General features: G+C 41.0%; 1 protein-coding gene across 1 annotated transcript in view; it reads left to right on the top strand.

The window, feature by feature from the left end:
* Window positions 1–3159: 3159 nt before the first annotated feature.
* The window catches only part of OGA (O-GlcNAcase), a 29635-nt gene continuing 11390 nt past the window's right edge, over window positions 3160–21404 (top strand). Inside the window, exons 1-10 of the mRNA XM_081105348.1 lie at window positions 3160–4054; window positions 8545–8596; window positions 9007–9104; window positions 11115–11245; window positions 11580–11751; window positions 13397–13495; window positions 15158–15442; window positions 18215–18373; window positions 18833–19446; window positions 19817–19991. Coding sequence (XP_080961474.1) covers window positions 3856–4054; window positions 8545–8596; window positions 9007–9104; window positions 11115–11245; window positions 11580–11751; window positions 13397–13495; window positions 15158–15442; window positions 18215–18373; window positions 18833–19446; window positions 19817–19991 — 1984 coding nt within the window. The 5' untranslated portion in view covers window positions 3160–3855. The remainder of the gene's footprint in view (window positions 4055–8544; window positions 8597–9006; window positions 9105–11114; window positions 11246–11579; window positions 11752–13396; window positions 13496–15157; window positions 15443–18214; window positions 18374–18832; window positions 19447–19816; window positions 19992–21404) is intronic.

Raw genomic sequence — 21404 nt, 5'->3', positions numbered from 1 at the left:
ATTTCTAATTCACAGACATCAGTTAATCTCAAAGTGCTTTCTTTTGAGGGGGAGCATTCCCTTTAGTTTTGAATGAAAATTGCATTGTGTAAACATCCCAACCTTGCCTCCAATATGCACATACATTGGTGTCTATACTCCAGCCAAGAATGGATCTGATGGAGTGGACCCAGGGCAGGTGACACTAGGGTAAGAGACTTCCTTTGTGGGGTGGGAACCTTTTTTTTTGTTTTGTTCCAGGAGAGTAGCCACCAATGGTAGATTCCTCCCATTCTTTCTCTAAGGTACCTTCATATAGTTACTAAGCTTAACCATCCATAGAAGAGGGATCAAGCCTTCTATTCTATTACTCTACACACTGACAAGGTCAAGGGAAGGGTATGGTATCCAAGAAACAAATAGTTCCAAAGTGCATCATTTTGTCATCTGTCCTGGCTCACATCACACAATTATCTAATCCTTAGGTCCTTGGGTTTCTTTGGGTCACAACACCTCTGAAGGATCTGATGAAAGCTATGGGTTTACTGTCCAGAAGGAAAAACAATGCACATTTTCCCATTCATTTGTGTATCCCTGAAGCCCATCCACGGGCCCTAAATTAAGAACCTGTGATCCAGTCTACCTTTCAGCCTTCCATTGTAGAGAAGAGGAAACAGGCACATTTATAGGATTGAGACTAGACTCAGTCCCCCAAGTCTGTTCAGGGTGGCCTTGTGGCACAGTAGAGATTTGTGTGTGAAAGATGGATGCTGTGTATCATGCATAATTTAAACAAGGTGACACTGACAGGCTCTCATGGTGCCCTATACTTTTCCTTCATGGCACCTCTCAGTTTATAACTATATATTTGGGTGATTGTCTTCCTTGATGCACTGTAAACTCTTGAGGGCTCCTTGAGTGCCTGGACTAGGTTCCCCCCATCTCACTATCTTATCCTCAAGGCCTGGCAAATAATAGGCACACAATAATTGTGTGACTGGATGAATGAGCATGGTGTGTGTGTGTGTGTATCTAACTGGGTTAGGTTTGGAAACATTTTCTATATTTTAGGGTAAATCCATGTTTAAGGGAAGATGAAGTCTGAGCTGAGCATTTCTAGTGAAGTAGGAAGTGCCCCAGAACCAGAGCACACCAATGGGAACCAGAAAAAAACAGGTTGGCATTCTGATTTTTTTCTAGCCATTGGTCAGACTCTGAATGTTGTCAGCTGCTCCATCTCAAAACACCATCCTTTCCTGCCTTCCAGTATTTTATACTTCCTGGTTTTTCTCTTACATTTCTGGATGACCCTTCTGACCCCTCCCCTGCAGACTCATCCTTCTCAACTGGAATTCTAAACATTGGGCCACACAGCTCAGACTTGAGCCTCTTCTCCAAATCACAGTAAACCCCATGGCTTCATTTATATGCAGAGGACTCCTGAGTTCATAGCTCCAGAATTATCTATTTGACATATTCATGTGGACCTGAAATGTTCAAACTTAACATGTTCAAAATGGAACTTTGATTCATGCCTTCCAAGTCTTCCCCATTTCAGTAAATGACACCATCCACCTGGTTGCTCATCTAGTTGAGAATTCTTCATTTCTTCCTCTCCCTCCCTCTCCCTCTTACCCCCTTTTAATCAACCACCAAAGGTGTACCGCCTCTCTATCTCCACTGCTGTCCCCTAGCCGAAGCCCCTGTCATTACTCACCTGGATCACTGCTTATTCCTCCACTAAAGTAGCCCCTCCTGTGGTGGCTACTTTTTATCAATTTCTTCCGTTCCTATTACTTATCACAAACTGAGTTCCTGTGAATGTATTGAATTTATTATGGCCTGTTTCCTCAACTAGAATGTACACTCCATGAGAGCAGGGCCCTATTTCATTTACCCATAAATATTTATCACAGGCCTATTAAATTTTAATTCCTATTGTAGGTGTGGTATGGAGAGAAAGTGTGTAGCAAGAACTGCCCTTCAAGTTTGAGAGATACAGATATGGAAAGTGGATCTTGCCTGGGCCACAGACCCCAGAGTCTGGACTGTGGAGAGAGGAAACTGTGGCTACTGACTTGCTAGCAGATATCATGGTGTGAGGTGTGCGGCAAAGAGTAAAGTGTCAGGAGACTAAAGGCCCCAGCTGGAAGGACAGTCCCAGGTCCCCCAAGTGATCACAGGATCCACGGAAGCTGCTTATGACTCCCAATCGTTATCACAGGAAACCCCCTAAGAAAATGCCTGCCCTTAACCCCAATCTCAACACTCCCGGAATAAAAAGAACATGGGCTGTAAGAGCCCTTAGAGCTACAAGTTGAGCTACCACCGGAGGCGTCAAATATGAAACTCAAGTGGAAGATGGACAATACCAAGCCTTAGTAATCCGAATGAGACTGAGATGCTTATTCCACATTTATACCTCCCACCTTGGGACAGATCTCTCTACATAATGTCAAGTGCATTCTGACAGGGCTGCAGGGAGCTCTGAGGACACACAGCGAGGGGATCCAGGCCCGCCTAGGGCGAAGGGAAGGCTTCCCCAAGGAACTCAAGTTTATGTTGAGGCCCAAGGGATCTCACTTCTCACTCACAATTCACGCTCGCTCCCCATTCCTACCCCTCCCCCCGCTCCCGCCTTTCACCCTTCCCTACATTTGTACTCTGTTCCTTTTGCCTGGGGCGTTCTCCTCCCTCCTTCAGTACTCACTCTGGCTAACTCCTTCTCATCCTTTAACATCCAACTCAAAACACAGAACCATCACGGTCACTGCCTCTCCCCCAGAGAGGATGCCATCAGCCCCTTCTCTGCACTCTGTATGGGGACTGTGTGTGTACTTTGTCTCCGCCACTGTGCTGTGAGCTCACAGTGGCCCGAGAGCCCAGCACCCAGCGCGCGGCGAGCTCCGTAGGTGTCTGCGGAATGAAGGAACGAATGATCGGATCTTTCCAAGGGGTTAGCGCCAAGCTGGGGGTAGAGGAAAATGATGCAAGACACAGGGGTTAGCTGAGCGCCGTGAAGTGTGGTCTTCGCAGAACCGAGCCTGTGTCAGGCCGTCGCCATGAACCCACCTCTGAGAAGAACCCCAATAGAAGTAGGTCAGTGCCCTCCTGCGTCTTTAAGAACCAGAGGCTTCGCGCCCGCGCCTGCGCACTGAGAGAGTAAACAGCTCTCTTTCCCCTTTTCCCAATGGCCCCGTCGGCTGCAGCCCCCTCCCACATTGCCTTTCCTGGGGTGGGGTGCGGGTCCGTCCCCGGGCGCCCGGCTCGTCCTGGAGGGTGGCGACCGTCAATGGTACATCCTGCTGCTTTCATTCCCTCCCGCCCTGCGCGCCGCCTCGGCTCCCCGTCTCCCTGCCGGATGAAGCGCAATAGGCTGGCCCGACACTAGGAGGGGGAGCCGGGCTGAGCGACTGGTCTGAGCCGGTCTCCGGCGCAGGCGCAGTGCGGATAAACAGGAAGCTGGTGGTAGAGGCAGCGGCAGCAGAGATCTCGGGGTTTCGGGGGGGATACAGCGGAAGAAGTAAGCTTGTAGGGCCGGCAGCCGAGGTTAACAGAGAAGGAGGAAAGCAGCTTTTGCCAGCCGCCTCCAGGGAACGAGAGGTGCAGCTTCGCTCTCGGCGGAGGCCTCCCGCTCCGCAGCTGAGGCTGAGGCTGCGGCTGCAGCTGACAAAGGGCTCGCTCCGGTGCCGCCGCCCTTCTCATCCGGGCATTCGGGTCCCTGCGGCGTGGGAGGGGGAAGGGCGGAGGGGGAAGGGCCGGAGCCGGCGCGGCGAGCAGTGGGAGCCGAGGCTCTGTCCAGGGCTCTGGGCCGGGGGCCCAGCACTCGGAGGCCGAGGAGGACGCGTAGTGGTGGCGGCGGTCGCGGGCAGGAAGATGGTGCAGAAGGAGAGCCAGGCGGCGCTGGAGGAGCGGGAGAACGAGCTCAGCGCCAATCCTGCCAGCTCCGCGGGGGCATCGTTGGAGCCCCCGGCAGCTCCGGCCCCTGGAGAAGACAGCCCGGCCGGCGCCGGGGGAGCTGCGGTGTCCGGGGCGGCAGGCGGGGCCCGCAAGTTCCTGTGCGGCGTGGTGGAAGGTGAGCGTTCTGGCGCGGGCCGGGCGGGAGCGTCCCCCCGCCCCCCGCCTCGCCCCGGGACTCACAGATTCTGTTCTCGTGGGGGAGGGGGGCGGCGGTGCCGGGGGGCTCAGAACCTTGGTTTTGGGATTGGACCCTGCTAACCCGGGCGAGAGGCGGGAAGGTGGGCCAGTCTCCCCTCTGGATCTTCAATGGCGTCGAATTCCCCTCCGGCAAGGAAGCCCGACCCCACCCGCCGCGGGCTGGGAGCCAGGCGTTCTCCGGCGGAGGCGTCGGCGGGGAGCCTGGTGCTGGGCTCCGAGTTGTGCTTCATCCGTGCTTGTTCCTTGGGATGTTAGTTGCTCTTGGGAGAAAATAACCCGCACCCGTCTGCCTGCGGTCCTCCTGGGGTGGAGGAAGCACAGTAGGCCCATGGTGTCACTTTCCTTTTAGCTTGGAATTCTTCTTTGCTGGCCGGACATCCCCACCCCCCACCCTGCGAAGGTTCTTGTGCAGCCTAGGAAGTTGCCCCTTGCCAACCATTGTGCTTTGCCCCCGAGGGAAGAAGCGTTCATTTTAATATCTGAGATTCGGAATTTTAACCTAGTGACTGCAGACGTGGTGTTAAAATGCCCTTCTCGAGGCCTCCCTTCCCACTTCCATTTAAAGCAGTGGTTCTCAACCTTCCTAATGCCGCGACCCTTTAATGCAGTTCCTCAGGTTGTGGTGACCCCAAATTTCATTGTTACAAATTGAACATAATTAAAGCATAGTGATTAATCACAAAAACAATATGTAATTATATATGTGTTTTCCGATGGTCTTAGGCGACCCCTGTGAAAGGGTCGTTGGACCCCCCAAAGGGGTCGCGACCCACAGGTTGAGAACCGCAGAAGGCAACGATGGACCTTTTTTTTGGTAGTTGGGGGAAATGACAGAACACATTGTATCACAATTTATTAATATAATGGACACATACTCGGCTGTACGTGCTGTGTGGAAGCATCCATCAGTTACATTGTTACTGTTTCCTGGAGTACAGCATATACAAATGTATTTGAGTTTACTGAAGTATTTTGGCCGACCCAGGGTTTCCTAGCTGTCGGCTTTATTCTATCCTGTATATAATGGTATGTATAGGAGTAGAAGTGCATAAAAAGTAGTCTATAAAAAGCCAAAAAGGCATGGAAAAGGAAGGACTTGTTGCCCTTAGTATCAGTGTGATCGGTATACAGCAGCGATTTTCAGCCTTTTTCATCTCATCGCCCCTATAAACTAATGACTGAAAATCTGCAGTACACTAAAAAATACATTTTTTGGCCAATCTGACAAAAACAAAAATAGGGATAGTTTTGATTAATTCATACCGGATAGCTATTGTGTTGGCTGTTGTCATGTTTTAAAAATTTTTGTCCCACACCAGTTGCAATTTGCTGGCATAGTGTGTTCATTTGAAAGATGGGTGATAGTTATTGTGTTTCAGGTAAATTGTAGGGAGAACAGACTGATTTGCAGTAAGGAGGGAAACAGTTTTAAGTTAACTTGCAGCGTTTGGGGGAAGACAGAATGGAAAACTACTTTTGTATTTGGCGTTAAAGGAGTGCTGGAGGATGCAGAAATCTTAGACTAGAGCGAGTCTAAGGAAACTTGCCTTCAGTAATTACATAAACGCTTGTTGTAGTTTGAATAAGTTGGTGTGTTCTTCAGAATGGGATTGGAAGTGAACTCTTCTTAGAGGATAGAGTTTTCTTGTCTCTTACGTGTTGTCCCACCTGTGTCCCATTCCCTCCTATATTTTCTTGGTGGCTACGAAGCACCTGATAGTTGTTTTTTTGTACCTGTAAGTTGGCACTCTCCCTAAAATGAACGGGGATAGAAATACTGTAGGTGTTATCAGAATTCCTTTTTTTGTTTCCTTTGTTGGTTTTAACTTCTGTGTAATAGCACTGCTTCCGCTTTCTGGTGCCAATTAACCAAAACCAACCTGACATCCCAAGAGCAAAGTTAGGGTTTCTGACAATGATTCTTTTCTATACTGAGGCAGCTTTAAAGTGATTTTAATGCATAATCTTTAAGAGAAAAATGATAATGTTAAGTGTTCTAGGAAAGCTATAAAGATTTGTATAAAATTTACCTACTGTTTTAAGCAAGATCGCCTTAAGAGGGTGATCACCTGTAAGAGGGTAACACTGAATTGTCAAGATTGAAAATGCTAGTTTGATACATTGTATGTAATGAATTTTTTTTGGGGGGGGGGTGTCTGTCATTGTCAACTTTGTGGTGCAGAGTAACCATCTTGTCTAGATATTGGAGTTTAATTTCAAAAATTTCGGTGTTAAGTTAGTCTCGTAGGTAGGTAGACTGTGTGTGTAGACCATTTTGTATTCAAAATGCAATTTTAACCTTCTTCATGGTATTTCTGAGAGGTCGTCCTAATTTCTTGCAGATGTATAGACTGAGAGAGGTGGAAAATAAAGGTTAGGCAGATTTGTAAAGTGTGATAAGCACAACATTGAGCTCCAATACCAGTTTGGTGCTTATACCACTGAAGTCATCAGTCTGCAAATTTGATTATTGCAATGTGCATTACCAGTGCTTTGCTCCCTACCTGGGACACTCTGGAGCAAGTAATATTCTTGAATAATCAGTTGTTAAACCTTTTCTCTGGAATTGAGATTGCTTGAGAGCTTCCTGTTTGGGCCAGTTCCATTGTTGAATTTGTTGTGAATATAGTTTAAGGTGGTTTTTTGGGTTCCTTTTGTATCAGGAACTTTGAAAATTTTGATGATAAAATTAGGTCAGTCAGATTGTTTTCTAATTCTGTTCTTGATTCCCCCCCCCCCCCACCTTACTTATTATCTCCCCTCCCTCCTTTAAAAGCAGTTTAACTCCCCTCCTAAGTAGTAATTGTTGTTAATAGCAATTTTGGGTTACTTTGCTTCTCTTTCCCCCATTGTAAGATTGAGATAATTTTTTTAAAAGTTAGATTTAATTATGTTTGGGTTTTTTCTGCAAGTAAAAAGATAGTGTTTAGCTGTTTTTATGTTTTGTTTTGTTTTTAAAAAAGATTTTTATGCCGGAACCGGTTTGGCTCAGTGGATGGAGCGTCGGCTTGCGGACTGAGGGGTCCCAGGTTCGATTCCGGTCAGGGGCATGTGCCTGGGTTGCGGGCACGTCTCCAGTGGGAGGTGTGCAGGAGGCAGCTGATCGATGTTTCTCTCTCATCGATGTTTCTGACTCTCTGTCTCTCTTCCTTCCTCTCTGTGAAATATCAATAAAATATATTTAAAAAAAAAAGATTTTAAATTGATTTTTAGAGAGAGAGGAGGGGAGAGGGAGAAATATCAATGTGAAAATGTGAGAGGGAAACATCAATATCAGGGCCTTCTGCACGCCCCCCTATCAGGGATCAAGCTCACAACCCAGGCATGTGCCCTGATGGGGAATCCAACTGGCAACCTTTTGGTGTCCAGGATGACGCCCACCAACTGAGCTACACCAGCCAGGGCTGTTTTGCTGTTTGTTTGTTTTTGAATATATTTTTGTTGATCTCATAAAGCAGTGGTTCTCAACCTTCCTAATGCCGCGACCCTTTAATACAGTTCCTCACGTTGTGGTGACCCGCAACCATAAAATTATTTTCGTTGCTACTTCATAACTGTAATTTTGCTACTGTTATGAATCGTAATGTAAATATCTGATATGCAGGATGTATTGTCATTGTTACAAATTGAACATAATTAAAGCATAGTGATTAATCACAAAAACAATATGTAATTATATATGTGTTTTCCGATGGTCTTAGGTGACCCCTGTGAAAGGGTCGTTCGACCCCCAAAGGGGTCGAGACCCACAGTTGAGAACTGCTGTCATAAAGGCAGGGAGAGGGAGATAGAAACATCAATGATGAGAGAGAAACATTGATTGGCTGCCTCCTGCATGTCCCCCACTGGGGATAAAGCCAGCAACCCGAGCATGTGCCCTTGACTGGAATTGAACTCAGAACCCTTCAGTCCACAGGCTGATGCTCTATCTACTGAGCCAAACCAGCTAGAGCTCTTTTGCTGTTTTTAAATGACTTTATAAATAACTAGAGGCCCGATGCACGAAATTTGTGCAAGAGTAGGCCTTCCTTTCCTCCGCTGCCAGCACCTGCTTCCCTCCTGCACCTGGGACCCGCGCTTCCCTAGCAGCCCCGGCTTTATCTGGAAGGTTATCTGGAAGGATGTCTGGTCTAACTAGCATATCACACTTTTATTATTATAGATGTGTTCATGGTAGAAAAATCAGAAAATTTATCCCAACAAAAAGGGAATAAAAATTCCTCTATAATATCACCACCCAAAGACACCTTAATGTTTTACTTACTAAATACCCTTCAGATTTTGGTAAAATTGTACACATTTTTTTACAAAATGGGATTGTATTGTTTGTTTTGTAACCTGCTTTTTCTCAAACAGTTTAACGCATTTTGAAACTTGAAAATAATTTCATTCTTACTTTGAATCCAGGATTTTATGGAAGACCTTGGGTTATGGAACAGAGAAAAGAACTCTTTAGAAGGTAAATTTTTATTTTATGATGGAGTCTTAGATCATTAACATTTCCTTTTGTTTGAAGAAATACTAACAAGAAGCTAGATGCAATTTGATGATTTCTCAGTTGTAGAACTTGGTCTTTTACCTCTTCTAAACCTAGGCCATTGGTTTTCAAACTTCCCTGGGGAAGCTAAATATATTTTGGGCTTCAGCTTCCTCATTCGGAGTAGTTGTGTTTTTAGTTAAGACTGTTTAATATGCTGACATTTGTTGTAATATTTTTTACAATTCTACTGGATTACAAAAAGGTTAAAAGCTACTGCCCAGAATATTATTAGCTTTTTAAGAGATGCTTCAAGAAAAGGGGGAAAAAATGAGATTTACAGCCTATGCATGTGCCTGTTTATACGTAATGCCATTTTCTTTCTCCTTAAGGCTCCAGAAATGGGAATTAAATACATACCTATATGCCCCAAAAGATGACTACAAACATAGGATGTTTTGGCGAGAGATGTATTCAGTGGAAGAAGCTGGTAATCTTTTTCTTTTTAATCCATAAATTTAGAGTATGTGAAGAAAACAGCTATATTTTTAATACAGTGGTACAAGAATTTTATTAAGTATTTTTTCACTTTGTAGGTAGTTCTATTTGGTAGCTACATGAGTTAGTGCAGATTAAAAGACTAGTGCTAACTGTGCATAGCCATGGTGTTATTCATGGGTATGCTAGTCTGACTCCATCTGTTCTGTGGTCATAAATTGTACAATTTAACTTCTGCCAGTGGTCTAAATAGTGCGCTGCTGGATGAAAGGGTGCTGAAGTAGGGGTAGGCCTGGAGCCAGGCAAGTGAGGCACCCATCTTGGACACAAATGTTATGGGGTTAAAAAAAAAAAATCGGGATAAATAATATTTTATGAAATTTTTTAAAACCAAAGTTAATGCAAAAAAAAAAATCCATTAACAAAATACCAAAATTTTAAATAAAGATAGAATCAGTATTATTGATCCTTCTGCTTTAGGCTTAAGCATGTTTTGGTCTTGACTACTTGATTACTATTACTGGTCCTGTCTTTATTTAAAATAAAGACCTCACCAGAGTCCAGGCCTGTACTGAAGTGAAAAGCAATCTCAAACTGTCCTTATATGTGTTTTTATGTTGAGTTAGCTATATAAAATTCATAAAGTAGTATATCACAAAACCTCCTTGTAAATTAGACAAATGGGGCCTTTTTTTTTAAAAAAAAAGAGAATGGCTTTGTTCTTTTTTAAATTTAATATATTTTATTGATTTTTACAGAGAGGAAGGGAGAGGGATAGAGAGTTAGAAACATCGATGAAAGAGAAACATCGATCAGCTGCCTCCTGTATACTCTCCACTCGGGATGTACCCGCAACCAAGGTACATGCCCTTGACCGGAATCGAACCTGGGACCGCTGAGTCCACAGGCCGATGCTCTATCCTCTGAGCCAAACCGGTTAGGGCTGTTCTTTTTTTTAAAAAATATATTTTTATTGATTTCAGAGAGGAAGGGAGAGGGGGAGAGAGAAACATCAATGATGAGATAGAATCATTGATTGGCTGCCTCCTGCATGCCCCACACTGGGGATTGAGCCCGCAACCCGGGCATGTGCTCTTGGCTGGAATCTAACCCAGGACCCTTCAGTCTGCAGGCTGATACTCTACCCACTGAGCCAAACCGGCTAGGGTGACAAACGGTGCTTTTATAGGGCGACTTGAGTGAATGGGGAAACATTTTCATACTTGGAATTAAATGATATACATATGTAACAAGCAAGATGTTTGGTTATAGAGCCCAGCCAAGGCACTAAAGACAGAAAGTTTTCTTAAATTATGAAGAAGCAATTAAAACTTAATCCCATTTACTTTATATAAGTGTCTTCAACTTAATTGTTTTCTGGAGATGCTGGTAATGAACTTTAATGTGATCCATAATCAATATGTATTTTGAGATACCACTGAAACTTATTTAAAGATATATTCTGTGTTGTGCAATAGTGTTTCAGTTTATATAGGAAAACTGTAGCATTTTTTAAAAACTTAAAATTTGTAATGAATATTTTTCCTATAGTTACAAAGATGAGGGGGCAAGATTGTTACGGCCATCACTTAACCCTATATTTTAAGAAAACATTTTTCTTTTTTAAATATATTTTATTGATTTTTTTACAGAGAGGAAGGGAGAGGGATAGAGAGTTAGAAACATCTATGAGAGAGAAACATCAATCAGCTGCCTCCTGCACACCCCCTACTGGGGATGTGCCTGCAACCAAGGTACATGCCCTTGACCGGAATCGAACCTGGGACCCTTAAGTCCCCAGGCCGACGCTCTATCCAGTGAGCCCAACCAGCTAGGGCACATTTTTCTTTTTATTGTCACATTGAACATAACAATTTTGTGAAATTAAGGGATTTCCTTTCTTAACTCATTGTAAATTGGAGAAAGTGACCTCTTCAATCAAAAGGTGAGGTTCTTTTAGTTTTCTGTGCTGCTTTCTAAAAACATGGACTCTGTTCTTTAGAACAACTTATGACTCTCATCTCTGCTGCACGGGAATATGAGATAGAGTTCATCTATGCTATCTCACCTGGATTGGATATTACCTTTTCTAACCCCAAGGAAGTTTCTACGTTGAAACGCAAACTTGACCAGGTAACTTCCTTAACTTTTTCATTCTTTTTTCCTGAATCAGTACCTGAAACTAAGTTTTCTGTGTTGCTTTTATGATGTTAAAAGGAAACCAAGTTCATACTTTTTGTTTCTGTACAGATTTTTTATTTTAATGCTTTTGATAGAAGGGTATTTTCTAAAGTTTATTGGAGGTATCAGTGCTTCTCAGACTTCATTTTGCATAAGAACTTTCTTAAAAGAATGCTTACAAGTGACTTTTAAATATAACTATTAGGTATATACTTTAATTTTTAGAATTCTGTATTTTTTACTCTAAGATGAGCTGGTAAGGCCTCTTGTTTTTTTCTTTCCCTAGGTTTCTCAGTTTGGGTGCAGGTCATTTGCCTTGCTTTTTGATGATATTGACCATAATATGTGTGCAGCAGATAAAGAGGTATTCAGTTCTTTCGCTCACGCTCAGGTCTCCATCACAAACGAAATTTATCAGTATCTAGGAGAGCCAGAAACTTTTCTCTTCTGTCCCACAGGTATTGTATATAATAGCTTTATATTTAGTCTTGAAATACATAATGTTCAAAGGACCATGTTTGGGCTTCATTGTGCTGTACCCTCTCCCTTGGGTGTATAAAGATAGAAATTCTTTTTCTAGAAGATACTTCTCAGGGTCTTAAACTGGAGAAATTTTAGGACCTAATAAATGATAACTGAGTAGGCAAAAGATTTTATGTATTTTTAGTACTGGAAGTACAGTAGTCCCCCCTTATCCTTGTTTTCAGTTTCTGCAGTTTCAGTTACCCAGGGTCAACCATGGTTGGAAAATATTATGTTACCCACTTACTAGTCATTTAGCTGTTTGGTTGTCAGATTGACTGTTGAGGCATTGCAGTTCCTGTGGTCAGGTAATCCTTATTTTATTTAATAATGGTCCCAAAGCACAAGAGTATTGATGCTGGCTGTTCAGATATGCCAAAGAGATACTGTAAAGTGCTTCCTTTTAGTGAAAAGGTGTGCACAGTACAATAAGATATTGTGAGAGACCACATTCACACTTAGTGCAATATATTGTTATAATTGTTCTATTTTATTATTAGTTGTTAATCTCTTATTTGCCTAATTTATAAATTTAACTTTACCATAGGTTTGTATGTATAGGAAAAAACATAGTATATATAGGGTTCAGTACCATCTGAGGTTTTAGGCATCCACTGGGGGCTTGGAACATGTCCCCCAGCAGATAAGGGGGAGCTACTGTATATGGACACTACATTTTCAGGATTTCTAGTATTATCAGAATGAAAATTAGAAAAAAACACATTTACATAGCTTTTAATGTAGTAATTTCTCATTTCTTCCTGCTGCTTCCTTTTTTTGCCCATATATCTCTGTCCTTTATCATTCCTCCCATTCCCAATTAGGCTCTTACTTTCAGAAGTCAGCATAGAAAGCTTAATAATTTTTCCCCCTTTTCCTCGCCTCCTTCCTTTCCTGGTTGCTTCCATTGAAAATGTTTTAGTCTCTTTTAATTGCCTCTCAAAATTCAACTTCTAAGAAATTTTCCCAAGAATTAACTTCTTATTCAGAAGAGATAAATAAGTTCTAAGAAATTTTAGACAATTTATTTAACTTTGTGTGTCTGTCTCTCTGGGGTATTGTGAACCAGTAACCTTATCTTGTTGGTCTGATACTACATGAGTACTCAAATAATGTTCAATAAGATTATACTGGGAATTAACTTAATTCACTCTAAATTATAATTTAGTTGCAGTTGAGTACTAATAGCCATGAACATAATGTTGCATTCTTTGTTACAATATTATCAATTGAGTCTATTTGGCATCTGATTGTAACTCAGAAAATGGAGACAAGTCAGAATTATGTAGAAAATGCTAAAGTCTTAAATTATTTCTGCAATTAACTTTAGTGATCATAGGATTGATCTGTACTCTAATATTGGAGGAAGAATATTAGGTTTTATGAATTGACTTTTTTAAAAAATGAATTGATTCTTAAATGAACTTTCCATTTGCATTTACTTCCTTTGGAGCATGACAATGGAGGCCTTTTATCATTTCGATGAGAAGAATTTACAATTAGTAGACATATTTTTCCCATTTAAAAACTCATGACCATTTCACTCCTAACTATTTTACTTATGTTCCCCCTTACATTCAGAATATTGTGGCACTTTCTGTTATCCAAATGTGTCTCAGTCTCCTTATTTAAGGACTGTGGGTGAAAAGCTTCTACCTGGAATTGAGGTGCTTTGGACAGGTAAGTCGTTAAGATTTATGCAGTGATACTTGCATTAACTAGGACCTAGAGAAGTTGGTTGTTCTGGTTAATTGGATAATTTTTAAAAATTCTTTATTGTTGAAAGTATTACATCTGTTCCCTACCCCCCCATTGTCCTCTCCCAGCCTTCACTCTCCCCACCCCCAATTGGATACTTCTTAAAAAAAACTGAGCCTTAACCAGAAAATTTTGTTATTAAAATTTTCTTTTTATAAAGTATTGACTCTTCACTTAGTAAAAGAAACATCTTTGAGGATTTCCAGTGAACCTAAATATCATTTACTAATAAATAATAGATGTATGGGAACTGGGCTAAAGGGTATTGATCCCAGCCTTAGGAGACTGTTTTGTTATATAAAGTGAAAGCTGTCATGCTAGATTGATAGCTAGTAATCAGCAAGCTATATTAGCTTTCATTCTAAGAATTAAGGTCAGAAATCCTCCTAGAGCAGTGATGGCGAACCTATGACAGGCGAACTCATTATTTTGGTTGATTTTTCTTTGTCAAATGGCATTTAAATATATAAAATAAATAACAAAAATATACGTCTTTGTTTTACTATGGTTGCAAATATCAAAAAATTTCTATATGTGACACGGCACCAGAGTTAAGTTAGGGTTTTTCAGAATGTTGACACGCCGAGCTCAAAAGGTTCGCCATCACTGTCCTAGAGTTTAGATTAATTGGGGTCTAATTAAGGATATACTGTATTATATTGGAAAAAGAAATTGCTTACATAAAAAAACTGTTTCTTATTAGCATACAGTTTGAGGAAGCTTGCCCAAACCTTAAATATTCATACCTTTTGACTAATTCTATTTCTAGAAATTAGAAGAAATATTGGGGTGGGAAGGTGAATAAAACTAAGTAAAAAGACATGCTACTGTGTTATTTATTTATTTTTATTTTAAGTATATTTCTTTATTGATTTCAGAGAGGAAGGGAGAAGGAGAGAGAGAGATAGAAACACCAATGATGAGAGAGAATCACTGATCGGCTGCCGCCTGCATGCCCTCCACTGGGGATCGAGCCCGTAACCCAGGCATGTGCCCTTGGCCGGAATCGAACCTGGAACCCTTCAGTCCACAGGCTGTTGCTCTATATACTGAGCCAGACCAGCTAGGGCTGCTGTGTTGTTTTAAAAAGAAAAATTGTTAGCCCTGGCTTGGTAGATAAATTGGCTAGAGCAGCCGTGGGCAAACTACGGCCCGCGGGCCGGATCCGGCGTTTGAAATGAATAAAACTAAAAAAAAAAAGACCGTACCCTTTTATGTAATGATGTTTACTTTGAATTTATATTAGTTCACACAAACACTCCATCCATGCTTTTGTTCTGGCCCTCCGGTCCAGTTTAAGAACCCATTGTGGCCCTCGAGTCAAAAAGTTTGCCCACCCCTGGGCTAGAGTGTTGCAGGTTCGATCTCTGGTCAGGGCATATACAAGATGCAATCAATGAATGCATAAATAAGTGAAAGAACAAATTGATGTTTCTTTCTCTTTCTCAAATCAGTTAAAAAGAATAAAGAGAAAAATTGTTAGAAAGTATACATATAACAAAGAAAAAACAGTAAAATGTTGTATGCGGTGTGTTTTGAAGAACCATGTGTGAGGGTTTTTTAATAAAACGTCATTATTTCTAGGTCCCAAAGTTGTTTCTAAAGAAATTCCAGTAGAGTCCATCGAAGAGGTTTCTAAGATTATTAAGAGAGCTCCTGTAATCTGGGATAACATTCATGCTAATGATTACGATCAGAAGAGACTGTTTCTGGGCCCATACAAAGGAAGATCCACGGAACTCATCCCACGGTTAAAAGGAGTCCTGACTAATCCAAATTGCGAATTTGAAGCCAACTATGTTGCTATCCACACCCTTGCCACCTGGTACAAATCAAACATGAATGGAGTGAGAAAAGATGTAGTGATGAGTAAGTATACTACTTAACCCTTGACCTTGGGAGAAGAGCTGGGGTTAACTAGAGGCATTGGCAAGTAAGTGTTCATTTGTTGTCATAGTTTAAGAGGTTTTTTAAAGGTGTGTTATTTAGTCCTGTGAATGAGATGTGTACATATATGGTAGAAGAAGGGCTGAGTGGCTTTGGACATGTTACCTAATAACAATCTCTTGGCCTCAGGTTTTTGTTTTTAAAATGTCACTTAACCTTTGAGTACTAGACTGACTAGTCTTTTAGTGTTATGCTCTCCTTAGAATTCTGATTTAGTTTTATGTTTTTAGGTGACTTCATTAATGGGATATTTTAGATGACTAGATATTCTTATCTGAGTTACTTTATTTTTTTATTTTTTAAATATATTTTTATTGATTTCAGAGAGGAAGTGAGGGGAGAGAGAGAAACATCAATGATGAGAGAGAATCATGATCAGCTGCCGCCTGCATGCCCCTCACTGGGGATGGAGCCCGCAACCCAGGCATGTGCCCTTGATCGGGATCGAACCTAGGACCCTTCAGTTCGCAGGCCAACGCTCTATCCACTGAGCCAAACCGTCTAGGGCTGAGTTACTTTAGATTCAGCTTAATGAACATATTCTCATTTTTTAAATGTTGGCTTACTGATTTTTTATTTATGAAAAATTTCTAATTGATTTCCAAGTAAGAGAATGCTGATAGTTATTTACTCATTAACATTTTTTTTTCTGGGGAGTGGAGACTCTTATTGTTTCTCAGGGTCTCATGAGGCCTCAGGTTGAGCTGTGATTACTGGCTTCTCCCAAAAGGATGCTATTCCATGGCTATGTTCCCCACCAAGGACAGAAACTGAAATCTGGACATGTCTTCATTCTTGTCCTTAAAGATATGGGACATGTCTGTGTCACAAGTAACATCTGACAGGCAGTGGATCATCTTATTTTTTGTTACTTGGAGGGTCCTTAACATTTACATACCTATTGTGTGGCAAAGTGTATCTTCCCAACACTAAGGGTACAAAAAATAAAGTATTCCCTAATTTTGAAAAACATAGTCTGGTGTTATATAAAGTATATTGGCAACTGTACTTATAATATGGTAAGTGCTGAAATAATTACCTACAGAGTGCTGCAGGAACACAGAGGGAGAGAGTGATTATTTTTGATAAGCAAATTTGGTGGTAAGAAACAGTTTAATAGAGGAGGGGATACTTAAACTAGTTCCAAGTATGAGTAGAGTTTGCTGGGCATTGAAGGGTTGGTGGTGTGTAGGTGGAAACACTGGACACTGAATATTCAAAGTTATTTGAATTTTGGCTCATTTGGGGATATGGTAATGTCACATTGTGATGCTTGGTGATAGGTAGTTATATAGTTGTGTGTGTTGTTTTTTTTATTGGGGTGACAATGGTTAATAAGATCATAAAGATTTCAAGAGCACATTTCTATGATACATGATCTGTATATTGCATTAAGTTCCCACCACCCATAGTCAAATCATCTTCCAACACCATATATTTGGTATATAGTTCTGTACCCCTACTTCCAGTTCTGTTTATTGAATTAATGCCTCACTTTATAGCTCAGTCATTGTTACCCTCCTTCTCCCCCCCCTCCCCCCAAGCCTTACAAAATTAGGGATATACTCTCCATTCCTCTGTATTCATGGCACTTAGCTCCTATCTCTTGTAAGGCAGGGTATGAAGCATGTTGAGAAGTAGTAGACATTAGCCAAAACTGGGCCATGTAAGGGAAATGAGGATAGCTAAGAATAGAGGGTTTTGAATACCAACCCAGAGTTCATACTTAATTTTCTCCACCACTCTCCTCGTTCAAAGCTTTCTTATTTGCTTATTATTTGTGCTCATATGTGGACTCTCTAATCACTTTTACTCTTTCCCCCAATGCACTTAATTAGTTTGCCCGTTATTTTTTCATAATTATTTACCCATTAAGTTATAAGCCCCTGAAGGGTAGGGAATGCTTTCTTTATGAAAAGCGTAGTGCCTTTAACCTTGCATTTCCAGTAATTGGTACTCGTTGGGCATTTATGAATGACTTTTCCAGTAATTCTAAAATTATTGGGATTTTTTTGTTTGTTTGTTTTTAATATGTTTTATTGATTTTTCACAGAGAGGAAGGGGGAGAGAGAGAGAATTAGAAACATCAATCAGCTGCCTCCTGCACATCTCCCACTGGGGATGTGCCCGCAACCCAGGTACATGCCCTTGACCGGAGTCGAACCTGGGACCTTTCAGTCTGCAGGCTGACGCTCTATCCACTGAGCCAAACCAGTTTCGGCTAAAATTATTGTGTTTTTTTAATTTCAATTGGGATTTTACATTTAGCAATACATTTATATGACTATTCTAGGTGAAGTTCAGTGAAGGGTCTTGCACTTTTTTTTTTTTTTTAAATATATTTTATTGGTTTTTTACAGAGAGGAAGGGAGAGAGATAGAGAGTTAGAAACATTGATGAGAGAGAAACATCAATCAGCTGCCTCCTGCACATCTCCCACTGGGGACGTGCCCGCAACCCAGGTACATGCCCCTTGACCGAAATCGAACCTGGGACCTTTCAGTCCGCAGGCCGACGCTCTATCCACTGAGCCAAACCGGTTTCGGCAGGGTCTTGCACTTTTATGTTTAAGGTTTGTTGTTTTGGTTCTTTGCTTCTCTGATTGTACTGTAACAATTAGTGTTTTGCATTTGTCCCCCTTGTCAGGAGGCTTTTATAATCAGAACTGTTTGTGTGTTTTGTTTTGTTTTGCAGCTGACAGTGAAGACAGTACTGTATCAATCCAAATAAAGTTAGAAAATGAAGGCAGTGATGAAGATATTGAAACTGATGTACTTTATAGTCCACAGATGGCTCTAAAGTTAGCTTTAACAGAATGGTTGCAGGATTTTGGAGTACCTCATCAGTACAGCAGTGAGTTTTGGGCCATTTTTTGTAATGGGGTTGGATCACATGGTTGAGTCAAAAAGTAAAGAACATTTGTGCTGTGCCTTGCCATAGGCCCACCAAGCAAAATGATTAGGGATCTAGAGAAAAGTAAAGTTTTTGAAATCTTTTGGTTGTAAATAGCTGTTATCTTGATGGAATGCTAATTTGTTTTAAAAATATTTATTTTGAAATACTTAACTGTTTTTAAATGCAGATCTTCAAACGGGAGGATAATAGGTGTTGGCATGTTTAGGAATGTTTATAATCTGTTTCTTCTGTCTCCATTTCCCTGGTGATTTTAGAGAAATGGTACTTTTCTCAGGGCTTATATTATTTGGAAGCTCAAACTGAGGTTCCAGTTTCAGATATGATAAGAAAATGTCTCTAGATCTAATTTGTTCTGTTTCTAATTCTGGTTATTTTTGTGGCAATTTTTTTTTGTAGGTAGACAAGTTGCACATAGTGGAGCTAAAGCAAGTGTAGTTGATGGGACTCCCCTAGTTACGGCGCCCTCTTTAAATGCCACAACTGTAGTTACAACGGTTTATCAGGAGCCCATTATGAGTCAGGGAGCAGCCTTGAGTGGTGAACCTACAGTTCTGACCAAGGAAGAAGAAAAGAAACAGTCAGATGAGGAACCCATGGACATGGTAGTGGAAAAACAAGAAGAAACAGAACACAAGAATGACAATCAAATATTAACTGAAATTGTAGAAGCTAAAATGGCAGAGGAATTGAAACCAATGGACACTGATAAAGAGAGCATAGCTGAATCAAAATCCCCAGAGATGTCTATGCAGGAAGACTGCATCAGTGATATTGCCCCTATGCAAACTGATGAACAGATAAACAAGGAGCAGTTTGTGCCAGCTCCAAATGAAAAGCCTTTGTACACTGTGGAACCAGTGACTCTGGAGGATTTGCAGTTACTTGCTGATCTATTCTACCTGCCTTACGAGCATGGACCCAAAGGAGCACAGATGTTACGTGAGTTCCAGTGGCTTCGAGCAAATAGCAGTGTTGTCAGTGTCAATTGTAAAGGAAAAGACTCTGAAAAAGTGAGTATACTTATTTACCTGCTTCTCTAGCTTGGATGGGTCCCCATGTTGATGACACGGAGGAGGTATTAAAACGAGTACACTGGTAACTGGCAGAAAATTGACCAGATCCTAAAATATGTTCTGTAAAGTGGATGTGTACTCTACCAAATCTGGTACATAGAGTTCCATAGTTTGACGTTATAGTTAGGAATGAAGGAAAGTCAAAGTTGATTATTTTAGGAATATCTGTTAGTTTGAGTCAATACACACTTTTATTGTTTTTCTAAGTTTAAGCAGGCACCTGATAGCAAACAGCTTAATTTAGAACTGTTTTAGATTATTTTATTAAGCTTGCAAATTTTTGAGTCTTTTTATTGATTCTCAATAGATTGAAGAATGGCGGTCACGAGCAGCCAAGTTTGAAGAAATGTGTGGACTGGTGATGGGAATGTTCACTCGGCTTTCCAATTGTGCCAACAGGACAATCCTTTATGACATGTACTCCTATGTTTGGGATATCAAGAGTATAATGTCTATGGTGAAGTCTTTTGTACAGTGGTTAGGTAGGTGCACCAGGAATAATCTCTTCTCAGATATATTGTCCCTTAAAGAAAAAAAGACAGATTATCCCACAGGAGAAAAACATTTAGGGAATTTGCAAATTTCCAAATCTTTAAATTCTTTGCCTAGAATTTTTTCAAACATGTAGCCTTTGTTGCAGACTTGAGGTACAAGTCTCAGTAAATACATCGAGTACATTGATTTTTCTCCCTTGGGCTAATTCAGCATAAATATCTTGAAAATGTGTTAGAAAGTACTGACTTTAACTTACTCCGACTGAATGCTTCCTGGATGGAACCCTTTATTCCACTTTTGTCTGATTTGGAGACGAGACACTATGAATTGTGACTCTGGAAGCTCTCTGCTGCTTGCTGTGTCTTGATAACATTAATGCCCTTTAACAGAACAATTGCTGAAATGACCTAAGGGGCCTGGCAAGAGGAAGCCATCCTCCCAGCCCTGTGCGCATGCGAGCTTTCGTGGTGGGCTATTCTGGTGCTACTTAGTATGACGTCACATGGCTTTTTCTTTATTTCTCTACCAAGTAATTGGTTTTAACAGGGGATGGGAATTATAGTCCCCTAAGAACTCTGTTCATTAAATGGACTTCTGTATGTCTCCTTTGAAAACAGTAATTTTTTTTTTTTTAATGTTAAACTTGGTAAAAAGCACCAGCATGGCCAAGTTTCTCCAGAGACCTCATTTCATTTCCAGGTTATCATTCCAGCTGTAAGGAATATGTAATGAACTTACAATACAGCACACAGCAGGCAGCAAGGCTAACTGATATGTCATAGTTTTCATAGTAGTCACAAATATTATGATGGGTTACATGGTCTTGGTTATGAAGTAGATGTGTGAAATACTGTGAGCTTAGATTAAGGAGTAGTAGCAATGAGATTTCTCACTTTCTACCTATATACTTGGGGTTCTTAAATATTAAAAAATAAGTTTCCTTGTGATACAATTAGCAGCTAAGAGTAGTCTCTGATTGTTAATTTGAAAATATAGAACTTTGGGTTTCTCTACATATAGCACAACAGGTAGAAGAGAGAATTTTTACCTTTTGTTAAAAGGCTCCAAGAGATACTTCTTTTCTGTGATAGATGTCTGCTCTTAGGCTCAGGAAAAACCTCTGTGTTGGTTGTTGGATGGCATTAATTGCCTTCCAGGATTCTGGCCAGAGGGTTATAATTAACTCTGGTAGGGTTTTAAATATTAAATTTCTACTCTGAAATCTGGATTATTGAGCTTGAGAAAGTATATCCTAAAGTATTTGATATTCAGCTTTTAATTCAAGAATTATTAAAAATTAAATTCTTGATTATATAGATATTGTGTTGTTTTGACTCAGGCATTACCTCTGTTTTGTGCAATTATGGTGCAGCTTTCTCAGTTATATAGATAGCTGCTGT

This window comes from Myotis nattereri (assembly GCF_964212035.1).
Source record: "Myotis nattereri genome assembly, chromosome: 13".
NCBI classification, from domain to species: domain Eukaryota; kingdom Metazoa; phylum Chordata; class Mammalia; order Chiroptera; family Vespertilionidae; genus Myotis; species Myotis nattereri.
The sequence above is the reverse complement of the archived record's forward strand: the minus strand, read 5'-3'. Positions and strand labels throughout refer to the sequence as shown.